A 22,354-nucleotide genomic window follows, 5' to 3' on the forward strand; every position below is an offset into this window, starting at 1 on the left:
TTTCTCCATTTTAAATACGGTAGTGTGTATCTGTTAATCCCAAACCCTTAATTTGTCCCTCCTCCTTTCTCCCCTTTGGTAAACTTAAGTATGTTTTCCACGTCTGTGAGTCTGTTTCTGTTTTGTAAATTAGTTCATTTGTATCTTTTTTTTTTCACATTCCACATATAACTGATCCGTTCACTTCAGTCGCTCAGTTGTGTCTGACTCTTTGCGACCCCATGAATCGCAGCACTCCAGGCCTCCCTGTCCATCACTAACTCCCAGAGTTCACTCAAACTCATGTCCATTGAGTCGGTGATGCCATCCAGCCATCTCATCCTCTGTTGTCCCCTTCTCCTCCTGCCCCCAATTCCTCCCAGCATCAGAGTCTTTTCCAATGAGTCAACTCTTCACATGATGTGGCCAAAGTACTGGAGTTTCAGCTTCAGCATCAGTCCTTCCAATGAACACCCAGGACTGATTTCCTTTAGAATGGACTGGTTGGATCTCCTTGCAGTCCAAGGGACTCTCAAGAGTCTTCTCCAATACCACAGTTCAAAAGCATCAATTCTTAAACACTCAGCTTTCTTCACAGTCCAACTCTCACATCCATACGTGACCACTGGAAAAACCATAGCCTTGACTAGACGGACCTTTGTTGGCAAAGTAGTCTCTGATCTTGAATATGCCATCTAGTTTGGTCATAACTTTCCTTCCAAGGAGTAAGCGTCTTTTAATTTTATGGCTGCAATCACCATCTGTAGTGATTTTGGAGCCCAAAAAATAAAGTCTGACACTGTTTCCACTGTTTCTCCATCTATTCTCAAGAAGTGATGGGACCAGATGCCATGATCTTTGTTTTCTGAATGTTGAGATTTAAGCCAACTTTTTCACTCTCCACTTTCACTTTCATCAAGAGGCTTTTCAGTTCCTCTTCACTTTCTGCCATAAGGGTGGTGTCATCTGCATATCTGAGGTTACTGATATTTCTCCCGGCAATCTTGATTCCAGCTTATGCTTCTTCCAGTCCAGCATTTCTCATGATGTACTCTGCATCAAAGTTAAATAAGCAGGGTGACAATATACAGCCTTGACGTACTCCTTTTCCTATTTGGAACCAGTCTGTTGTTCCATGTCTAGTTCTAACTGTTGCCTCCTGATCTGCACACAAGTTTCTCAAGAGGCAGGTCAGGTGGTCTGGTATTCCCATCTCTCTCAGAATTTTCCACAGTTTATTGTGATCCACACAGTCAAAGGCTTTGGCATAGTCAATAAAGCAGAAATAGATGTTTTTCTGGAACTCTCTTGCTTTTTCCATGATCCAGCAGATGTTGGCAATTTGATCTCTGGTTCCTCTGCCTTTTCTAAAACCAGCTTGAACATCTGCAAGTTCACGGTTCATGTATTGCTGAAGCCTGGCTTGGAGAATTTTGAGCATTACTTTACTAGCATGTGAGATGAGTGCAATTGTGCAGTAGTTTGAGCATTCTTTGGCATTGCCTTTCTTTGGGACTGGAATGAAAACTGACATTTTCCAGTCCTGTGGCCACTGCTGAGTTTTCCAAATTTGCTGGCATATTGAGTGCATCACTTTCACAGCATCATCTTCCAGGATTTGAAATAGTTCAACTGGAATTCCATCACCTCCACTAGCTTTGTTCGTAGTGATGCCTTCTAAGGCCCACTTGACTTCACATTCCAGGATGTCTGGCTCTAGGTGAGTGATCACACAATTGTGATTATCTGGGTCATGAAGATCTTTTTTGTACAATTCTTCTGTGTATTCTTGCCACCTCTTCTTAATATCTTCTGCTTCTGTTAGGTCCAGACCATTTCTGTCCTTTATCGAGCCCATCTTTGCATGACATATTCCCTTGGTATCTCTAATTTTCTTGAAGAGATCTCTAGTCTTTCCCATTCTGTTGTTTCCCTCTATTTCTTTGCATTGCTCACTGAGGAAGGCTTTCTTATCTCTCCTTGATATTCTTTGGAACTGTGCATTCAGATGCTTATGTCTTTCCTTTTCTCCTTTGCTTTTCACTTCTCTTCTTTTCACAGCTATTTGTAAGGCCTCCCCAGACAGCCATTTTGCTTTTTTGCATTTCTTTTCCATGGGGATGGTCTTGATCCCTGTCTCCTGTACAATGTCATGAACCTCATTCCATAGTTCATCAGGCACTCTGTCAGATCTAGGCCCTTAAATCTATTTCTCTGATGTCAGCTCTGAAGATCTGGAGGTGTCCCTTACCTTTAACAGCTTTCTCTGGATCCATATTATACACATGTGTCCAAGCCTCCTTGGACTAATTTCTATTTCTTCTCAATCATTGACTCTGCTATTCTCAACCTTCTTGTTCATACAACTGGCTGAAATCCCAGGTCAAGAAAATAAAGGAAAAGCATTTTTCAGGGTATAGTCAGTGGAACAGTTTACTTCCTGGTACTTCTATAGATAATAAACTTTAATTATTTGCTAATCACAATTATCCAAGTTGTGGGGTATGTGTATGTGTGCTCCTGTATGTGTGTGTGTGTGTGTGTGTGTGAGTGAGTGAGAGAGAGAGAGAGAGAGAGAGAGAGAGAGGCTACAGGAAAGGGGCAAGATACAAATATTTTGAAATTAAATATTAGAATTCTGTGTAAAGGGGATTTAATATGTTTTTCTTCATGATTACTCTATTAATATTGTCACATCAGGAAAGGGGCTGTTTATTTTAGGTGAAATGAGGTCTAATATATTGGGGTTGTTTTTAAATATGAAGGGCTCTTTCATGATGATCTGGGGTTAGATGGCTGCCCTTGCTTTCATTTCAATTTGGTATCATTTGCCAAAGCATAGATGGAGTTTGATTTTCAAGACTGGTTCCTCAAACTCATGTAAAAGAAGCAAAATATTCTCTGGAAAAAGCAAGGTATTCTTTGGATTTATGAACCTCATCTTCACGTGCAAGATGTGAATTACAAAACTAGAAATAAGGCAGAGCTCAAGGCACTGATTTCTACTATGATACTATTGTTTCTACTATGATACTTTTTTCTTGGAAACTTTCTTCACCCTAAACTCCTCCCCACCCCAAACACATCTACGTACATTATTTTGAGCAAACAAATCTTAGTGTGAACACTAGACAGAACTAACAGTTCTTCAGTCAATAGAGGCCACAGTCTAACTTGACATAAAATTATGGCCTGTCTTCTTGTTGTTTTGGTCACGAATAGATACCCTTTGCACTCATTTTGAGTTCTCTTTTCTCTCCAAATATTTTCAAGATGCCTCCTTTTCCAGAGACCTTTCCCGACTAAGTCACCTGACCCCCTTTATTGTCTTCATACTGAACTCAGGGTTCTGAATGGCACCTCCTATTCTTTCCCAGACTGTCTAGGACAGAGTTCTTCACCCAATGAATTTGAAAATCAATGTTACTGAATGATACAAGAAATAGTCTGTAATCCATTCTCAGGGTCAAGGGAAATAAAATTGAGAGTGAACTAAATCAGGCTGTGCCCACATAAGAATTTTGATACCACTGGGAATTAAGAATAAGTTCCAGAATGCAGGTTTCTCTAGGCATAGCAGCTGACTACTTTCAGGAGCTTCTTTGTTTAGGGCACCAGGGAGTGTACAGAGAGAAGATCAAGATAGCATATAGACAAATACCTACAATCAGAACAACTGGAAAGAAATGCCATAGATTATCTCCATCCAAATCCCTTCCTTCCAACAGGTAACATTCTAAACCATTGAGAACAGGAGGGCAATGGGTTTCATTCTACCATTCATCACCTGCATTCTAGTGCCATCTTGCCATCTTGCATCAGAGTTGCAGCCCAAACACAGAAAGAGGAAGGATGCTCCCCTAAGATGTTGCTACAAGATGAAATCACTAGCTAAAATATCCAGGACCCTCTGTATATATGTGTGGTGTGTGGAATCAACAGGAATTTAGGTCTTTTTCAACACTTATGTACATAGCATATCTTCCCTTCAACTTTGACTCCCTTTCAACTTCAAGTCGTGTATCAGGATAATTCTCTGTGATGTTAACTAAAGTTCTGCCCCCAATACCAGGTATCAGATCTTCCTAGTGGGATGGAGGCATCAATGGCTTAAGAGAAGATTAGGAAGAAAACAGAACAGAAAATGCCCTCATCTTTTGTTTCAAAATAGACTTCCAAAGTTACAGTAGAAAAGATAGAACTGGCATATGATCCAGAAATTCCATTCCTAGGTATATAGCAAAAGGAATTGAAAACAAGGATTTGAACAGATGTTTGTACATCAGTGTTCATTGCAGCATTATTTACAATAGCCAAAAGGTGTGAACCACCCAAGTGTCTGTTAAAAGATGAATGGATAAGCAAGATGTGCTATAGATAGACAATAGATAAATTCATCCTAAAAAGGAATGAAGGTCTGACACATGCTATAATATGGATGGGTGAACCACGTAGACAGTGTGCTAAGCAAAGTAAGTCACACACAAAAAGACAAATATTGTATGATTCCATACAGGTTCATATAAATGGAAAGTCGACAGTGGTTACTAGGGGCTGGGAGAGTGAGGGAATGGGAAGTTCTTGATTAATGGTTATAGAGTTTCTGTTTGAGGTGATGAAAATGTTTCACAAATAGTGATGATGGTTATACAACATTGTAAATGTAATACCACTGAATTGCGTACTTAAACATGGCTAAAACAGCAAATTTTATGTTATATATATATTATTATAATTTTTAAACACTAATAATGTAATATACCAAAATTCATTGAACTGTACATTTTAAATGGGTGAATTGTATCTTTATTAAATTGTTTTAAAAGGCAGTGCCAACACTACCTTGAAGGCCAAGTTTTCAATTAGTAAGAACCAAACTTTCTGATAAAAAAAGAGAGGTTTTTGAGTTTCCAAATTCTAAGACCAAAAGGGAAATATGAAGTTTATGTCATATTCAACAAATTGGAAAACAGATCAATAATGAGCCAGACTAACTACCCTTGGAGGCCAGATGAGAGCTGAGGCAGAGAGGAGTACAAGAGAAGTCAGACTGGGCTGTGCATCACAGAAGGGTCTCTGTGCCCTGCTCCCCACCTCATCCCAGCTCTCCAAAAGGAGGAGAGAGGATGGCACTCCCAGGGCAGAAGTAATGGGGTCTCACTTCCTAGGGTGTAGCATAGGGATGATAAATTGAAGAGAACAGCTCATGTCTAGCTTGGTGCTGGTGTCATAGAATAGCAATGGCTACATGAGGCCTGGAGGAGAAAGGAGCTGTCCCAGACAGGTGGAAGGAGAGAAAGAGACTATTCCAGTAGCCCTACAACTGTGCAAGAGGAGAGAGAGAGAAAGAGAAAAAAAAAGGGGACAGCCCAGCAATAGGTACAGGGTTATGTAGGTCTGCAGAGGTCTTGTGGCCTGGTTGAAGGGATGCTGCAGCAAATGTCTGTGCGGAGAAAGACTGCTTGACATCCAAGCTGGGTGGTACAGCTCAGTGGATGCTGGAAGTGATCCTGATGCTCTGGGGTTAGATGGCTGCCCTGATGCCATGACACCATGTACACTCCCTGGAACTTGGATATTATTCCAGGGAAGAGAGAAAAATCCTGAAATGACTGGGAAATCACTGTTTGCCTGAATTTATCTGGGTGTATTTTTTTCTGCCAGGTGGCAAAATTGAGAGAGCAGAAACAGGAATGTAAAGAAATGTTTTTCTGCAAAATGGAGTTAGTTGTCTGTGAAAATATACCTCTGTCATAAACCCATCTTCTAAGAAGACCAAATAAGATAACAGTAAAGGCATGAACCATTAGGGGCTTCTGGACTTCTAAAAATTTTTTGATGATTAACCTTAAGACTTATTTTCCCACTTGGAAAAATTTCCTAACCAGGCCTAGTGTAAGTGTACGTTCTCAGCCCTTGTTACTACAGTTTGCTTTGTTGCTATGTGTGCTAAGTCGCTTCAGTCGTGTCCAACTCTTTGCAGTCCTATGGACCATAGCCTGCCAGGCTCCTCTGTCCATGGGATTCTCCAGGCAAGAATACTGGAGTGTGTTGCCATTTCCTTTTCCAGGGGATTTTCCTGACCCAGGAATTGAACTTGCATCTCTTACGTCTCCTGTATTGATAGGTGGGTTCCTTACCGCTAGTGCCACCTGGGAAGCCCTTGGTTTGTTGCTATAGTTCATAGTTACTACAAGTATCCTTGGATCATTTGATGAATGTAGGACTTATAGATTTCATTAGTGACCACTGAAAAGGAAGGTCAAAAATCTGAGCTCTTCCACCTTGTTCATAAATGTTATCCAATGCATCAGCAAATTCTGAGACTCTCTCCCCAAAATATATCCTAAACCTGACCATTTTACATACTCTCCATTGCTATAACTCTAGCATATAAATCCATTCTTCAGTTACCAAGGTCATCTTCCTGTCCCTTAAATATGCCAGGATTGTTCCTGCCCCAAGACCTTTGCACTTCTTATTCCTGCTGTTTGGAATACTATTGCATCACATGGCTAACTCTTATCATTCAGGTCTTTAATTAAATGTTACCTCCTTAAAGAGGCTTTCCCCAAACCCCTTCCATCCCAAGCTCCCAGTTAAAACAATCCTCTCTAAGTCATTCTCTATCATAATACACAGAGTGCTTATTGGGGCCTGAAATTATTTATGCACCTGTTTGTTTATATGTTTACTGTTTCTCTCCTTCCAACAAAACGTGTGTGCATGCATGCTCAGGCATGTCTGACTCTTTGTGACCCCATGAACTGTGTGGCCCACCAGCCTCCTATGTCCGTGGAATTTTCCAGGCAAGAATACTGGAATAGGTTGCCATTTCCTCCTCTAGGGATTTTCCAGACCCAGGCATCAAACCCATGTCTCCTGTGTTGGCAGGCAAATTCTGTCATGTTTCCCCTACTGTATCCCTGGTACCTAACTTGATACAGTAGACACTCAATATAGCTTTACTCACTGGTTTAAAAAGTGGAAGATGTTGAAGACTGGAATGAACTTTACCACAGAGCCTCCCTTGTAGCCTTTTTGAAAGAAAAATTCACATCAAGGTTTTATTTGTGTGAGTTTCCTCTTCCTTTCCAAAGTGGAGTGCTACCAAGCATTCTAGTTAATTGCATGTTTTTGTGAGTTGAGTTTCAGTCAGTTGAAATTTTAGTTGATTGTTGTTGATCAATAATAGGTGATCAACTATTTAGGCTTCTTATGGTGATAGAAAGGAATCATAAATAATCAACCTGTGCAGGCTTGCCAGGTGAATTCAAGGAAAGTCTAATTGAACAGATGGGTCCCCATCCTCTAACTGGAAGGCTATTAGGTGTTTTGACTTTGTTAGACAAGAAAAGAGAGAGGTCCTGTGGTGAGTTCCTCTAGGGAAGAGAGTTTCAGAATTCTCACAAAGATCTGGGAGTCCTGTGTGATGTTAATTATCCTGGTGTGGTCTGAGAGAGTTGGCAGCCTCAAAGATAACAAAGACTTAACCCCCTAAGGCTTCCTGAGCTGTGACATGCTCTCATAAGCAAGTAGGTTACCTGGGAGGACTAACGGAGACAGGCTAATGAAATCCATATGGTTGGTCACTTTGGACAGATGGCCTGCATGCCACCTTGGAAGCACCTGAAATTTCTAGGTGGTCTTCAAGGGCAGCTTTAAGCTGTGCATGGTGAAGTTATTGAATCTGCAGACCACAAAGGAATGGCTAGAGATGGACTAAGAGATGAGGTCATATTTTATAACGGGTAGGAATGGGATCATGAGGATGGGGGAAGGATATAAATGAGTTTTCTCCTCCCAAAGCTGGAAATGCCATCCCCCAACTCTCTTCCATTGAGCAAGCAGAGGTTTTCTTTTTGAGAAATACCGTTCTCTTACGTCTCCTCAGAGCCTTATTTGGACGATCTCTATTCGTGGGTTCTTTAAGTCTCCTGGGATTTGTAGAACCCTTCATATCGTTAAAGAGCTTTTTCTGATATTACCTTCTAACTAACCCCATACAGAAGGTAGAGCAGGGAATATTTCCCTTGATAGATGAGGAAACTGAGCCCAAATGACCCTTACCCAAAGAAAAACAAGAAAGTCACCAGTGAATGTGAAATTAGAAATCATTTTCATCTTCTTATTCTTTCCAGTTTTATCTACATCATGACATAACCCTTGTCATATCAGAAGCTATAACAAGCCATGAATAATAGCAGTCTACTGCATTTGTGGCATTTGCTCTAGTTTTATGGATGTTTTCCTTTTCTTTGCCTTCTTATCTTGGATCCCTTTGAGATTTGGGGGGCATGGCAAAATGTAATTTCAATGTATGGCAAAACCAATACAATATTGTAAAGTAAAATAAAGTAAAAATAAAAAAAATAAAAGTGTGTATAGGCTCCCTTTTCTAATTGATCCATCAGAGGGAATAAAAACAAAGATCAACCAGGAGATGATAGAGATGCCTTAACATGCTCTACCCTATAGGCTTGGTTCATGCAGAGTACCCCATGTTTCTATGAACACTCGTACCAGAAAGGCATTGAGATGGAGTGGAAAGAGGACCCTGTCTAGACTCAGAATTCTAGCTTGTCCCCACTGAGCTGAGCAGCTTTCAAGTCACAGTGTCATCTTGCCTCAATGTTTCCTCCCTGAGGGAGGTGTAATAACACCTGTTCTGGTTGCCTGGCAGGATTATCATGTGAATAAAGTGTGATGAGATACGTGAATATGTGTTGAAAGGGGTTTCTCAGGTGGCCATAGTGGTAAAGAACCTGCCTGCCAATGCAGGAGACAAAAGGGATGTGGGTTTGATCCCTGGGTCGGGAAGATCCCCTGGAGGAGGGCATGGCATCCCACTGCAGTATTCTTGCCTGGAGAATCCCAGGGACAGAGGAGCCTGGCAGGCTATAGTCCATGGGGTTGCAAAGAGTCGGACATGACTGAGTGACTTCACTTTCACTTTTCACTTTCTGGGGCACTGGAGCAAGTCATGTCTTTCCCCACTCCTTTCCATTCATATTTATTTTTTAAGGGGTTTAAATTAGCATTAACATTTCATTTTAAATGTTATCCTCTTATCCCCTGAACTATCTTCAGTGGGAATATGGCCAAGAATCTGGAAAAGAGGGCTTCCCGTATGGCTCAGCTGGTAAAGAATCTGCCGACAATGTGGGAGACCTGGGTTTGATCCCTGGGTTGGGAAGATCCCCTGGAGAAGGGAAAGGCTACCCATTCCAGTATTCTGGAAAAGAAATCAAGCATTTGTAGTTGTCTTGTAATATTTCTAGGGGTCTGAAGGCAGAAAGAATTTTGGAATTGCTTTTCCTCCCAGTGCTACTTTTTAACATGACTCTGTATCAGGTTAAATTTTCAAAACCTGGTGGAGAATGATCATTTTGGTGCAGTTTTCCAAATCATAGTGGCATTTCTTTGGGCAATGGCAATGAAGCTGTCGACTTGTCTTTTTTTTTAGCATGGGTGCTTCCAACTCCAATTGGGACATTTAGTTTTGGAGCTGCTGTCTAAGGAAATCAGTTTTCAAGTCATGAGGGCTGATGGTAATATTTCAGATGTCTCTTCCAGCTGCAAGCATTTGGCTCAGCCCCTCCCTGCCTTCCTCTCTGTGCCAGTGACTTTCTGTGACTGTAAGATAACAGCTAAGGATAGTTCAGAAAATGAGAGAAACAAAAGAATCACTTAAAGATATCATTATTTTAATGGCAGCCTTACTCAGGACAAGTAAAAATGTCCGCAGGGCGATTAGAAAGGAATTTTCTTTTATTTTTCTCTTAGTGGAAGGACTAGAGGGCTGGCCCCGGGCTGTTTTATGGTATTACTATTTAGCCCCTGTGGTTTTAACATGGAGTGAGAATGGGTAGAAATGAGCTCATGTTATGTTTGTAAGTGTTGCATGGGGTCTTGTTTTAGCCTGTAATGTTGAGAAGGCATGCCATCAGGGGTCCTCAATTTTTTTTTTTTTTTGTATAGGAGTTGCTGTTCTTAAAATTGCCTTGAGACCATGGAGGATTGAGGGGAAAGTGACATGCTGTGGCAGTGAAGTCCCCAAGTAAGAGATGATGTGTTCCTGCTGGTTGCTTTCTCTGATTTATGGGGTTCAAGGAGGGGAAGAGTAGAAGATATTAATTAAAAAAAAATTGGCAACACCTCATGGCATGTGCAACCTTAGCTCTCCTACCTGGGATGGAACCCACACTCCTGGCATTGGAAGGCAGAGTCTTAACCCTTGGACCATTGGGAAAGTCCTGAGTAGAGGATATTAAGAGGACAAATGGCTTGGAGACCAATTGGTTGGGCCCCTCAGTCTTATGTGAATACCAAGCATTCCCTTTTTTGGGTTTACATAACATTTTCAGTACAATCAGGCTAAGAGTTGGCTTGTCCTATACTGCTCATTCTACTCTTAGATCACCACCTTTTGTAAGCTGTCCTAAAGAACTTCCCCACAGAGTCCTTACTGCTGTCACTAGTAACCAATTGAGGAAAAAGAAAAGTGGCTAGTGGGAATTAGAAAATGATTTGCACTTCTTTATACCTAGAAATATCCAGCATCTTTTCTAATCAGATTTTCAAAACAGTTCCATTTTCATACGAATTGCTTATTGGCTGTAAAGGTCACTAGGAATTGGTGAACATTAGAAACTGCAAACCAATTACAATGTGGCAATAGCTTTGCTCAGAATTGAATGTTGATTCAAATTGGCTCCAGTAATAAGATGTTCTTTAATGAAACCATTGTTACATAGATTAGTATATGCTTTCCTAGTTTTTGAGAAAGACACATGTGTTGGGGTGCGGTCTGGGCATGGGGGCAATGACTGTTTGGTCACTCTTTCAAGTCCTTGTGCTAATAAATCTTCCTAGAGAGCCTCCTTTGCCTGGAATATAGATGAATGGCCTTAGAAAGCTTAATGGGAATTGATACCACCTAGCGAATACCATTGGAGAAGGCAGTGGCACCCCACTCCAGTACTCTTGCTTGGAAAATCCCATGGACAGAGGACCTTGGTAGGCTGCAGTCCATGGGGTGGCTAAGAGTCAGACACGACTGAGAGAAACTTCACTTTCACTTTTCACTTTTATGCATTGGAGAAGGAAATGGCAACCTGCTGCAGTGTTCTTGCTTGGAGAATCCCAGGTACAGGGGAGACTGGTGGGCTGCCATCTATGGGGTCGCACAGAGTCGGACACGACTAAAGTGACTTGCAGCAGCGGATACCATTTAAAGGACACCTTCTTAATTTCTAATCCTTGAAGGAAAAATGCTTCCCAGAACAAGGATCCCTGATTGGAGGGTCCAAGCCTGGTGTCTTGATAGCTTAAGTGGTCAATTACTTCTTGTAGCAATTTGATGCCTGTTGGGATGGTGAACATAGGCTCTGCTAAAGCTGGACAGCAATCCAAATTTCCTGGAGCTGATTGTGTGGTGACTATTCAGCAGATGGAAATCCCTGGCTTCCTGCCCTTAAATGTGTGAGTGATTTCATGAGGGCAGGGGATTATTCCCAGATAAGCTTCTGGAACAGCCATCGAGGTGAGGGTCAAGGCCAGGTTAGTCCAAGAAGATCTTCACATCATTTTGATGCTGCTATTGGATTAGCCAAAAAGTTTGTTCGGTTTCTTCTGTACTATCATGTGGAAAAACCCAAACAAACTTTTTGGCCAACCCCAATAGTACCGAGTTCCTCACCCTGGTTAGGGATTATGAGCTGCTCAATAAAAAGTGGTAGATGTGCGAGAGGGATATCCTAAGCCAATAAAACTTCTTTTTTTTAAAATCAAGTGCCCCTCTGTTTTTCCACCTACAACCCCTTCCAAGAGAATTCTTGAAAGGGTATCAGAACTCACTCTTTCTGCTTCAGGGAATGAAAACAGTTTTTAGTTAATTGCTATAATTTCAAGAAACATACTCCTGCTGGTTTCCTGTAAAACAATTGGATACATCCCATGATAATACACCTATAAATACATTTCTTACTGATTTCTTAAAACAAGCTGGCTTAGAACCAACATTCGTTTACTGTGGATCTTTGAGGAAAAGTCACTAATTGTACCTGCCATCTGATAACTCGATTTTTGGTTGGAGAGAATGACTCAACTTTTCTTTTCTACCAACTACACAAGTGGCTTCTGGATCATTGTTAAAATCAGTTACCTGGGTTATAACAGGTAACAGTTAGCAGGCAGTTGTATGTATAGAATAGGTCAGTTTTCTCAGAGCAGCTGAATAAATGCATGAGTTCTTAAACATTCCATTGATAGCCTTTTTTAAAGACCTGTTACTACACAACAAAGATCTTGATGTTTTATGTAAAAGTGGTTTGTCCATTGTATTATCCGTTTATAATGTTCTATCTCCTTTCTTCTTTCTCCTTCACAGTGCTGATGCTTTACTAACTTTTGCTAGTGAACAACTTGCTTCCCCTATTAAGATTGGGCCTATGTTGGGTCAGAAAGGGGTCAATAAATCTACTCAAGAAATTAAAACAATTATCAGTTTCCCTGAAAACTGAATTATCTGCATGTATAGGAATGCTTGAAACAACTGAAATACATTTCAATAGAAAACCAATGTATAAAATAGAATGTCATTTTATAGTCCATGATTCCTCAGATTCTTAATCAATCACCTAACGTCAGTGAACTGGTGAGACATAAAATTACTGCTTTTGTAAAAGCTAAAAAGGAGAACAGATATTTAGTTCAATGACTTCAGTATTCAAGTAAGGGGACCAAGGCTGACAGAAGTTAAATGACCTGCCCAAGGATAAATAGTCACTTGGTGCCAGGTTGGGATTCCAACCTGCGAGTTCAAACTCAGTGCTCTTGCCATGCCACTTGAGAGGTCACACATGAGTCTTGGATCTAAAGGACAATGAATTAGGTCATCAAGCAAGTAGTTCTGTCTTTAAGATGCTCTTGATATTATTTCCACCCTTCCCCAACCCTCCTTTAAAACACCATGAATTTGCCTTTCTGAGCAGGTGGTAAAATAAAAACCAGCAGGCCCAATTAACTGAAAAGCACTTACTCTGAAAAACTCTTTTGTTGAGCCGGAGTCCAGGGTCCCATATGCAATTTCAGTCTGCTTAGCTAAGTCTTCAGCACTCTCTATGGGAGAAACCATCCTCTCCACAGTCAAGAAAGCAGCAAGATTGGCAGTATAGGAAGAAATTATGATCAGGGTGAAGAACCACCAAACCCCTCCAACAATGCGCCCGGAGAGTGATCTACAAAACAAAACAAAGACCCATCCGGACCCAGAGGGGCCAGATTTCAATTTACGAAATCCTTATCTTTCTTTTTGGAAAGAGGAATGATTTCAGTGGAGCTGATGAAATTGAGAAGTCAATGATATCAGGGGATGAACACATCAAACAGAATGACACATTGACAGCAACACCACATGGCATGATGGCATGGGAGGATGGTACATGCATAATGCTCTTCAGGCCCCTACGGGTTTCAAAGCAGGATTATTTATTTAATCACAGGAATAAATACCTTCTTTGTGCCAGCTCCTGCTTAGATGTAATTATTGTACTTACCTGATTCTCTTCCTGTGAGCCTTGCTGGCCGCACCTGGGGAAGACTGTTCTGTTTCCTTTATGGCAAGTGGTTCCCAGCCTTGCCTGTACATTAGAATCACCTGGGATCTTAAACCTCTCATGCTCAGACCCAGCCAACAAAAAAATCAGAACTTGAGAGGTGCAACCCAGACGTATGTATTTTTAAAAATCTCTCCAGGTGATTACAATGTGCAGTCAAGGTTGAAAAACAATGATGTAAGGTGATGTCATGGGAGACACAGAATCAAAAACCTTTATGTATTTGAGGAGAAACGAGTAGATGCAAGTAAATGAGCACGATTCACTGTGAGTTTAACACATTTACTACAGATGTGCCATTCTAGTGAAGTTGGTTAACTACAAGGCAAGGGGCCATGAGATAATATTATTGTCTTCATATAAATGGCTAATGGGGCTCAGGAGTTTTGATCCAGGGATTGAAACTCTTCCCTTTTTAAAAACTGAGACTAAGCACATAGGACAGGCCTCAAGTGAAGTTGGAAACTAGTTGTGTAATAGGATTTGAGAGGCACTAAAACATTTGTCTGTATGCTCCCTCACCAATATAACCAAAACAGATAAAACCATCCTCTGGTCTGGTCTAGACATTCTTACTATTGGGATTATCTTCCAAGGTTTCTTCAGGAGGCTTGGTCAAAATGTCACACTTTACTTCAACAGCATCTGTTTTCATATCATTCTGGATTAGTATATCCAGTTAGTGGAGAATGGGACAGATGATGCGTAAGTTTTAATCAGGGAACGTCTTGTTCTTGAATGTAACTTGGGGTGTTTGTTAAAATGCAGATTCTGAATATCCGAGTGCTCAAAAATCTGGACTTCTTAAGCATCACTGGTGATGGCAGTGGTCTGCCGATCAAATTGAGAAATACTGTTCTCCATCAGTGACTGTCAACTCTGCTTGCATATCAATGTCATCAGGAGAGCTTGAGACAAAACAAAACAAAACACAATGACCAAAAAAGTAAAAAATGAAATGGCAACCCACTCCAGTGTTCTTGCCTGGAGAATCCCAGGGACGGCGGAGCCTGGTGGGCTGCCGTCTGTGGGGTCGCACAGAGTCTGACACGACTGAAGCGACTTGGCAGCAGCAGCAGCAGCAGACTCCACCCCAGATCAATGAAATCAGAATCTCTGGGGGTTGGGCCTAAGCAGCAACATTTGAACTTTTTATTTATTTATTTTTGGCTGTGCTGTGTCTTCCCTGCCACTCGGGCATTTCTCTAGTTGCGGCGAGTGGGGGCTACTCTCTAGCTGTGGTGCGTGGATTTCTCCTGGCGGTGGCTTCTCTCGTTGTGGAGCAGGGGCTCTCGGGCGCGTGGGCTTCAGTAGTTGCAGCACAGACTCAGGCATTGCAGCTCCCTGGCTGTAGAGCGCAGGCTCAGTAGTTGTGGTGCACGGGCTTAGTTGCTCCGCGACGTGTGGGATCTTCCTGGACTAGGGATTGAACCCGTGTCTCCTGCATCGTCAGGTGGAGTTTTTTACCACTGAGCCACCAGGGAAGCCCCAGCAGCAGCATATTCATAAAGCTCCTTGGGTGCAGCCAGGATTAGAGCCACAGTCCTACATCCTGAGAGTACCTGGGGATAGGGTCTGCGGGGAGTTAGGGGGTAGTGTAAGAACCCCAAATGCTTAAAGATGGATACAGGCTTGTCCTGAGGAAACGTCACCTCCTTTGCAATGCCGCTGAAGGCTGGCTCTGTGTGCAGAAACGAAATATGGTCGCTAGGTTTCATAAAACATTGCCACATTATTCTGAGGATAGTTCTGCTCTGTGGCATAGCTCCATCCTGGTTAGGCTGTGTTCTCTCATGCCCAGAAAAGCTCACAGGAAAAGAACTCGCTCTGTCATAGAGTCAAGAATAGGCGTAGGAGCCTGGCACCTTTCCAGGCTCTGTGGGAAGAGGGCAGCTCTGGGCTGAAAGCTGGCAAGTCAAGCTCTTCTCTGTCTGTACATGCATTCTACCACTTGGAAGCAAAGTTAAATTCCTGTGTCCCAAGATAACCTTTTTTGAGCCTCTGGAAAATCCAGTTGTTTTAGATTTTACACTCTGATCAAATCATTTTGGCACATGTTTTGATAGATAGTATTCTTTATTGATTAACTGTAAAAAAAAGACTTGGTTTTTTTAAAGCCTGTAATTTTTGTTGGTCCCTGAATGCTTCAAACAACCCATATTTATTTCTGAGTGTAGTCACTTTTAGTTTTTTGGCTGTGCAAATCTGGTTTGCAATAGATTTTTTCTAACTAATAGTTATACTTCTCAGTATTTCACCTGGGAACATCTCCCTTTTAATAAGAAGAGGTAAAAACATCTGGATGAGTCAGAAAGAATGTCACACTTCCAAATGCTAAAAGTATATGGAATATTTCAATTATGAATTTGTACCTTTCATAGTCTTTCTTCATTGTTGACATATACATTTTATTTATTCTGGGCTGATCTGACTCTGGAAATAATTTTTCTATATAAAAGATGAATGTTCAAAGTGGCATTTGTAGTAATAAAAAAATGATACTAGCTAACACGTAAGAAGCTCTTCCTGTGTGCCAGACTCTGTTTTAATTGTTTACATGTGTCAACTCTCTTAATCCTCCATCCCCGTGCTTAAGTCATATTTTACAGATAAGAAAATGGAGGCATTCTACAGATAAATAACTGAGGCAAAGAGATGAGAAATAGGAAAGAAATCATCTAGATGTACACAATAGGAAAGACATGCCCATATTTTTATAGTATAAAATATTCACATTTTGTATAAGAAAATCCAGAATGGTGGGTAGATTATAGAAGGAGCAATTTTCCTACAAACTCTGAGAAATACCGTTGCAGGAAAACCAAACCTGTTTGGGTAATTATTGTTTATTATCTGTTGTTCATTTGGAATGGAGCTGTGAATGCCATCCTTATTTGGGATGATAGGGTTTTATGGAGATCAAGGGGAAAACTGATTTTGGAGTATTTCCAGAATCATGGTTTGGTATGGAAAGGGGTGTATTCTGCTGCCGTGAATACTAATGGTAGTTTATGTATTATCTATTTGAAATGTGGAGAACAACACAGTAATTTATGGAAATTACATTTGTGTCATGCTATTGCAGCTAATGGACTATGACTGTATCTGTGTGATCTAAAATCAAGCCTGCACATCATAACCTGGTTATTTTGGCCACCTTAATAGCTGACTCAGATAATCATGTGGTTGATCTATATGACTCAGCTGAAATTATCTGTTGACATGACCAAAAATAAACTTAAAAAGCAAACTGGTCTTTTTTGTGACCTCTTGTCTACATGGTTATTGATTTCGGCAGTTATGTAGTTAATACTGCAATAGACCTACGATCATAGAGAATTTTGGTGAATATCCACATAGAAATGATAAAATAGTATCCACAAGCATCAGCATAGATGGAAAAGGAGCTTCCTGGGAATCAGCATTGAATGCACTCAGCATTCTCCCCTTAAGACAGTAGTAGCTTTGATAAGAGTCTTGGAATTTCTACCACTTTCTTCCCTTGTGTGACAGTGATGCCTACATTCTTTTATGGAGAATGTGTGCAGCGGAACTAACTGGGAAGAAGCTCTATAAAAATCTTCACATTTCCCTTTTCTCATTAGTGAAACTATAGCCATTTAAACCCACATTTCACATGGAGGCTATATAAAAAGTGACTGATGGGTCAGCCCTATCACATTTTTAAAAGGATCCATTAAAACAAGACAAGACTTTATAGTTGAGTTAGAAAGACCTGTCATTTCCTAGTATCTTTCCTTCCATTAATGCAGCTTCCACATGCTTAACATTCATTTCAAGTAGTTTTGTTGCACAAGACAGATTTGGAGGTTAGCATCATGAAATGACTGTAAAATGCTGCACATTTAGTATTTATATAAATGTGTTAAAGGAACATATACTTTTGAAGGAATGTAAGTGGAGGCATGAAGTTAATGAAAGGAAATTAGCAACAAGAGGAACACAGACATAAAAACATTGCAAAATAATACACAATGCTCCTGTTATCTGTAATCAGAAGAAACTAGAGTTTCTGAGTTAATAATAAAATGTACTTTATGGCCTCTAAAATGATAATAAAAGTGAGCAATGTGCTGTAACCTTCATCCTGTAAGTAAATTTTGAAATCTGCACTTTACTAGCTTCACAAGATGAAGAGCTGGAACTGCAAACTGCTTCTCTTTTGCACCAACTCTTCATCATTCCTTTGCTTCCTTCTTTCTTCCCAAGTAGGCATCATTCCTACACTCCACTCAATGCTGTGTCTATGACAGATTATTTTTTAAATGTGCAGAATCAATCTTCTGCTCTTCTAGTCTTCTCTGATGGGCATAACTAACCATCTCCCCCAAACTTAAAACAAGGGCTTTCAGGCAGAAAAGACATGAAGTAGTTGTAATAAAAAATCCTGCTATTACAATTAATTTATTATCACTCCATTACTGCTTTGAAGTAAATTTACAGTAGGATGAAGACCCTGCTCCTACATCAGTAAAGGAAAGGTTATTACTTTAAATGGAGCCCCCTAGCTCCTGTTATGTTTGATCCTATTCATTTTTTACCCTTTGTATATTTTATTCTTCTGCATATACTTTCTATTTTAAAAGAGGATCTGTATGTCAGCTAACCTGGAATGGATCCCCTGCCTGCTTCTCCAAAGGATTAATATCTTCAAATCTTAACACGACAATAATGCTCATGGAATAATGTGTACACAGCGACCAGGTTCAAGTTAGCGTGTTCTTTCCATTTTCTCTGTTGTCATTCCCTGGAACCTTGTATCTTGAACTTGGCAGGCCCTCAGATGTCCCTGCAGCTCTAGAGAAAGTCAGCAGGGGGAGCATTTGTCTGGGAGGACTCGGACTCTGGACTGCTTAGCAGTTCTATCAACGTTTTACAAAGGAAATACATTTCAGATTAAAAAAAAAAAATTACAACCACCTGTCAATATCAGCAAGACATTGCAGAATAATACAACCAAAATATTTGCAAGTGGTGTAATCCTTAAGGAAAGCCCGTTAGGGGTTCAAAAAGGGATGTTGTCAGTTACTTCTCATCAGAAATCAGCTATCTGGCACTGACTACAATTTCAATCGGATTCCTAAAGAGGATAAGGAACTAAAACGCAAATGCAATATGAACTATTGATATTTGTGAAGCCAGCATGGTTAAGAGCAGCAAGTTTAAAAATGATAATCGCTACCATGTATTGAGAACTTACTATAGGTCAGGCACTGTGCTTTACATTTTATAGATGAGGAACTGAGCCTTAGCAAGATTTAGTTACTTGTCCCACGTTACACAACAACTAAGCAGATTGTGAATCTGGTGAGACGAACTCCAACACCCACACACCTAATCACTATGCTCCCTCCATCTGGCTACACCCACTGGCTATCTCCCCATGCCCCAATCAAGGGGGAAGAAGGTTGAAGGCAAGCAATCTCCTCATACTTTCTTCTCCTGACTCCCCCTAGAAATTCATTCGTGTATGAATACAACCTCAGCTTATTACATTGATTACTCTCTCTATAGGTGATTCGGTCTCACCTGAATTGATCACTCTGAACAACTGCGGTAGTTGAAAATATCAAACCTAATTGACATAGACTCTTTAAGCTTCTAGGTTTCTGTTCATAGCTCTATTTGATGGCAATGGAATCATGCTCAGTTTTCCTGGTGATGTCTCATTGCTGATTTCCCCGTCTTTTACTTTGAGTGAACACATGTTCAGTAGCATTCTTAAATGCTCACTGCCTACTTTCTTTAACAGCCAGCTGTTTTTTTCCCTGGAAAACAGCTCTTGGGGCTGAGCATGAGGGAAAGAATGGAACAAACAGTGTACCATTAGGTCGAGAGTGGGAGGCAGTGTGTGGTAGTGGAAATAATTGTACTGCTTGCTGGCTCTTAGAAACCCCATGACCTTGGCTTCCATGACATTATCTCTCCAGGCACTATTCCTTTGTCATGATGTGAGAAAAGCAGTATGAAGTGGAAAGAGCATGGATTTTAGAACTAGAGTTTGAATACTGGCTTTGTCATTATTTGCAGGGCTAGGCAAATTGTTTCACCTGAGCATCAACTGCACCTGAAAAATAAGTATAATGCCCACCTCGTGGCAGTGTTTTGAGGATTAGAATTCACATTATAATACAGGCAAAGTGCCCAGATGCAGAGGGAACTCAGAGAAGGTTGTTGTTCCTGGGCCCTCAGTAAACAGAAGCAGTTGGATTAATTTATCTCTGAGATTTCCTCCTGCTATGATATTTGATAATTCTACTTTAAAATGTGGTCTCTTATAATGCCTTCAATTGCTTCAATTTTGATAAAAGCCAGAGTGTACAATGCATGCTCACATTCTGGGCTTGCTGGAAAGTTTGCATTCCAGGTATGGCCACTGAACAGAAATAAAGTATCATGCTGGCATTCGCAGCTGAAGGCAACCACGAATCTGAGAGTGCAACTATGTGATTATTGGGAATTTCTAAATCAGTTAATAGAAAAGCACCTTACAGGGGGGTTTGCTGCTATACAGTTAAGCACAAATATATAACCAGTAGCATTCTCAAGACAAGGAGAAACATGTTCCCTCCTTACTTGAATGTAATAAGTATGCTAACAAGTATAACATATTATCAAGAGATTTAAAGATATAATTTCTTTTGAAGGACATAAAAGATAGTATTGAAGGAGAGAGTACTCATATGGTAGAAAATTTAGAGTTTGTAAAGGTAATAATTTATTACTCAAAAGCACAGTAAGGATAATACTTGTTACTTTGCCAGGTTGAGTTGAAACCAGCATTCAGAAAAAAAAAATGAAACAGAATCATGAATATCAGAATGCATGGCACACTGTAAGGGTAATGTCTGGTGAAACTTGTATTATGTACACATATGTGTACTAAGTTGTGTTGGAAAATTTATTTCTGACCGAAGGCCATGCTCAAAACATTTGAAAGCCATTGGTCTATAGGACAGTGTTTAGTGCAGAATAATAAAATCTGTACCTTGAAAAAAGTACCTGATATATTTCAGTGCCACAGAAGAGCCACAGCTAAAATTCTGCTACAAAAAAATGAAAATAAAGAATCTTTCCAGCTTGTCATTTTTAGGCCATCATTTTAAGTTATTACTTAATGAGGCAATATGCATAAATACTTCTAAAAACAAATGACCTTTTAAGGGTCCAGTTTGAGTATGCACAGTAGTATGCAGCACTCCAGTGGGGCAATCACAAATTTAGTTTTGAAAATTCACTTACAGAAACCAATAAAATCTCCAACCTTAATAAGTCTTTAGCATTGCCTCAACACAGATTACCAGTCATGTTAAAATCATTCAATTACACGATCATCCAGAAACCCTTATCTCTTGAAGTGAACATTAAAAAAAAAATCAGACAAGAAAGAAGAATGAACTCCCAGATGGTATCACAAAATGACACACATTCTAAGCACAAAAGGAACAGGGAGCGAAATAATTTGGAAAACCTGACCAAGCAGATGGAGGGTGGCAAAAAAGAATGACTTAGACAAATGAGGCTTGACCCACACATGTTATATTAAAAAGCTGCTGAAGATGGTCACCAGTGATTTATACTGTGAAACTTCATTTAAATGAAGGCAGTATGCATAAATACTTAAAAACAAATGGATAATCCATTTGTGTTCCAAGTGGATAATCTCAAAATGATGTACTCTATAAAAACATGGTAGGTGACCTCCTGAGTCCTAGTTTAAATAAAGATCCCTATGGCCAACAAAGGTCCATCTAGTCAAGGCTATGGTTTTTCCAGTAGTCATGTATGGGTGTGAGAGTTAGACTATAAAGAAAGCTGAGGGCTGAAGAATTGATGCTTTTGAATTGTGGTGTTGGAGAAGACTCTGGAGAGTCCCTTGGACTGCAAGGCGATCCAACTAGTCCATCCTAAAGAAAATCAATCCTGAATATTCATTGGAAGGACTGATGCTGAAGCTGAAACTCCAATACTTTGGCCACCTGATGTGAAGAGCTGACTCATTTGAAAAGACCCTGATGCTGGGAAAGATTGAGGGCAGGAGAAGAAGGGGATGACAGAGGATGAGATGGTTGGATGATATCACCGACTCAATGGACATGAGTTTGAGTAAATTCCGGGAGTTGGTGATGGACAGGGAGGCCTGGTGTGCTTCAGTCCATGGGGTCACAAAGAGTCAGACACGACTGAGCAACTGAACTGAACCAAACTGATGTTTGTGTAATTGACTCTGGTCAGTATTTGGATTCATGTTCAATTTTACCAAAGTTAAAACTTTTTATTTAAGAAAAAACTCATTTTTTCTGATTATATAGATGTTACATTTGCTTATAATATTTTCTGATTATGAATCCACCACCACAGTTGTTTAGATGAGTCAACACTTTAAGTGGGTGAAGTCTAGGACATTAACATTCAATATCTTCAATAGCATCACTGAGATAAAATATGCATACCACAAAATCCACCAATGTTCGTGTGCAGTGAATGAATTTAGTAAATTAAGAGTTGGGCAACCATTGCCACAATCCAGTTTGGGACCATTTCCATCACTCTGAAAAGTTCCCTTGAGTCCATTTGTGGTTAATCTCCATAGGGATGGGACTAGGGTGAGGCAAGTGAGGCATTTGCCCCCCACACATTGAAGGAAGTGCCCAAATCTCATTAATCAAGATAAATAGCATTTTACTGCAACATTTTTTAAAAATCAAAATTAATACAAAAATTCATGATGAAAA

The 22,354-nt window shown here is 40.3% G+C and overlaps 1 protein-coding gene across 1 annotated transcript in view; it reads right to left on the reverse strand.

The window, feature by feature from the left end:
- GRIA3 (glutamate ionotropic receptor AMPA type subunit 3) overlaps nucleotides 1–22,354 on the reverse strand; it is a 308,467-nt gene that overhangs the window by 44,914 nt on the left and 241,199 nt on the right. The window contains exon 12 of the mRNA XM_068962694.1: nucleotides 13,022–13,220. Coding sequence (XP_068818795.1) covers nucleotides 13,022–13,220 — 199 coding nt within the window. The remainder of the gene's footprint in view (nucleotides 1–13,021; nucleotides 13,221–22,354) is intronic.

The sequence above is a fragment of the Capricornis sumatraensis genome, chromosome X, assembly GCF_032405125.1.
Source record: "Capricornis sumatraensis isolate serow.1 chromosome X, serow.2, whole genome shotgun sequence".
Classification (NCBI taxonomy): Eukaryota; Metazoa; Chordata; class Mammalia; order Artiodactyla; family Bovidae; genus Capricornis; species Capricornis sumatraensis.